The 1,242-nt window shown below is 36.1% G+C and overlaps 1 protein-coding gene across 1 annotated transcript in view; it reads right to left on the bottom strand.

The window, feature by feature from the left end:
- Positions 1-1,242, bottom strand: part of ruvbl2 (RuvB-like AAA ATPase 2) — a gene marked incomplete at its 5' end in the record, with an annotated part of 17,492 nt that overhangs the window by 9,811 nt on the left and 6,439 nt on the right. Inside the window, 1 exon segment of the mRNA XM_014006833.1 lies at positions 455-596. Coding sequence (XP_013862287.1) covers positions 455-596 — 142 coding nt within the window.

The following is a 1,242-nucleotide window of genomic DNA, read 5'->3' on the forward strand; positions in this document are numbered from 1 at the left end:
ATTTAGCTAGCAGGGTAAATATTTAGTTAGCAAGTTAAATATTTAGCTAGCAGGGTAAATATTTAGTTAGCAAGTTAAATATTTAGCTAGCAGGGTAAATATTTAGTTAGCAAGTTAAATATTTAGTGTAGGAAGAGCTTAATTCACCCTAAGCTCTCTCCCCTACATACTGGTAGCTAGCAAGTTAAATATTTAGCTAGCTACCTAAATATTTAACTTAAATATTTAGGTTGCAACTTAAATATTAAGCTCGCTAGCTAAATATTTAACTTAAGTATTTAGTTTATAAACTATGACATTTATAAATGTATGAATCATATGGTGAAAAACTGTTATTTTTTTCTTATAAAAGGCTAAATAAAACAGAAATACTGGTGGTAATTTTTGACTGAGTAACTTTACAAATGGCAGCCCATAAAGAGGCGGTGTTTAAAGCCTCCAACACGGCTCTTACCCATTGCGATGGCGGTCTTTCCTGTGCCAGGTTGGCCAGCGATCAGAACAGCCCTGCCTGCAATGTGGCCATCTTTGATCATCTCCAAGATGACCCCTGCTGCTCGACGGGAGGCCAGCTGGCCCACCAACCCCTGAGAGACCTGCAGGAGAACGGGTTCAGGTGTCCTTCAGCCCAAACCTACCTGAGTGAGCAGCTCAAAAATACTGTGGCTACACTAGAGACATTAAAAYAAAACTTCACATTTTCTAAACATTTACATCTTGAAACTTAGATGAGATTATTTAACTGTGATATTTCTCTGCATAAAGACAATCATGTCAGGTTATATCAGTACAGACACCAAAAAACTAGTTACTCTGATAAAAACAGCACCTATACAAAGTACTGACCACCTTGGATGATTGATTGTGTTGTCATCATAAAATCAGTCAATGTGGTGTAAACTTTTTCTCATCCCTTTGTATCCATCAGCTCATTTGTACTTTTCAATAAACTTTTCTCACTTATTTCATATTTTATAAACAGCTTTTGTAATGGTTAAAGGACTGTACTTATATAGTGTTTATTAGTCTTATTTACACATTTATTCAGCACTCTGTGTCTCTAAAGCTAACCCAGATCAATCATTGTACAGAGACTAATCAGTGTTTTAAATCATTCAAACTAACAAACACACACTGGAGGTTCAGTGTCTTGCTCAAGGGAACGCTGACATATGAATGAATAGCGGTGGAATCAAACTACTACTGACCAGTGTTGTATAAAGTACCTCAAAGTGATATTTG

Source organism: Austrofundulus limnaeus, unplaced genomic scaffold, assembly GCF_001266775.1.
Source record: "Austrofundulus limnaeus strain Quisiro unplaced genomic scaffold, Austrofundulus_limnaeus-1.0 Scaffold37, whole genome shotgun sequence".
In the NCBI taxonomy this organism is placed as follows: Eukaryota; Metazoa; Chordata; class Actinopteri; order Cyprinodontiformes; family Rivulidae; genus Austrofundulus; species Austrofundulus limnaeus.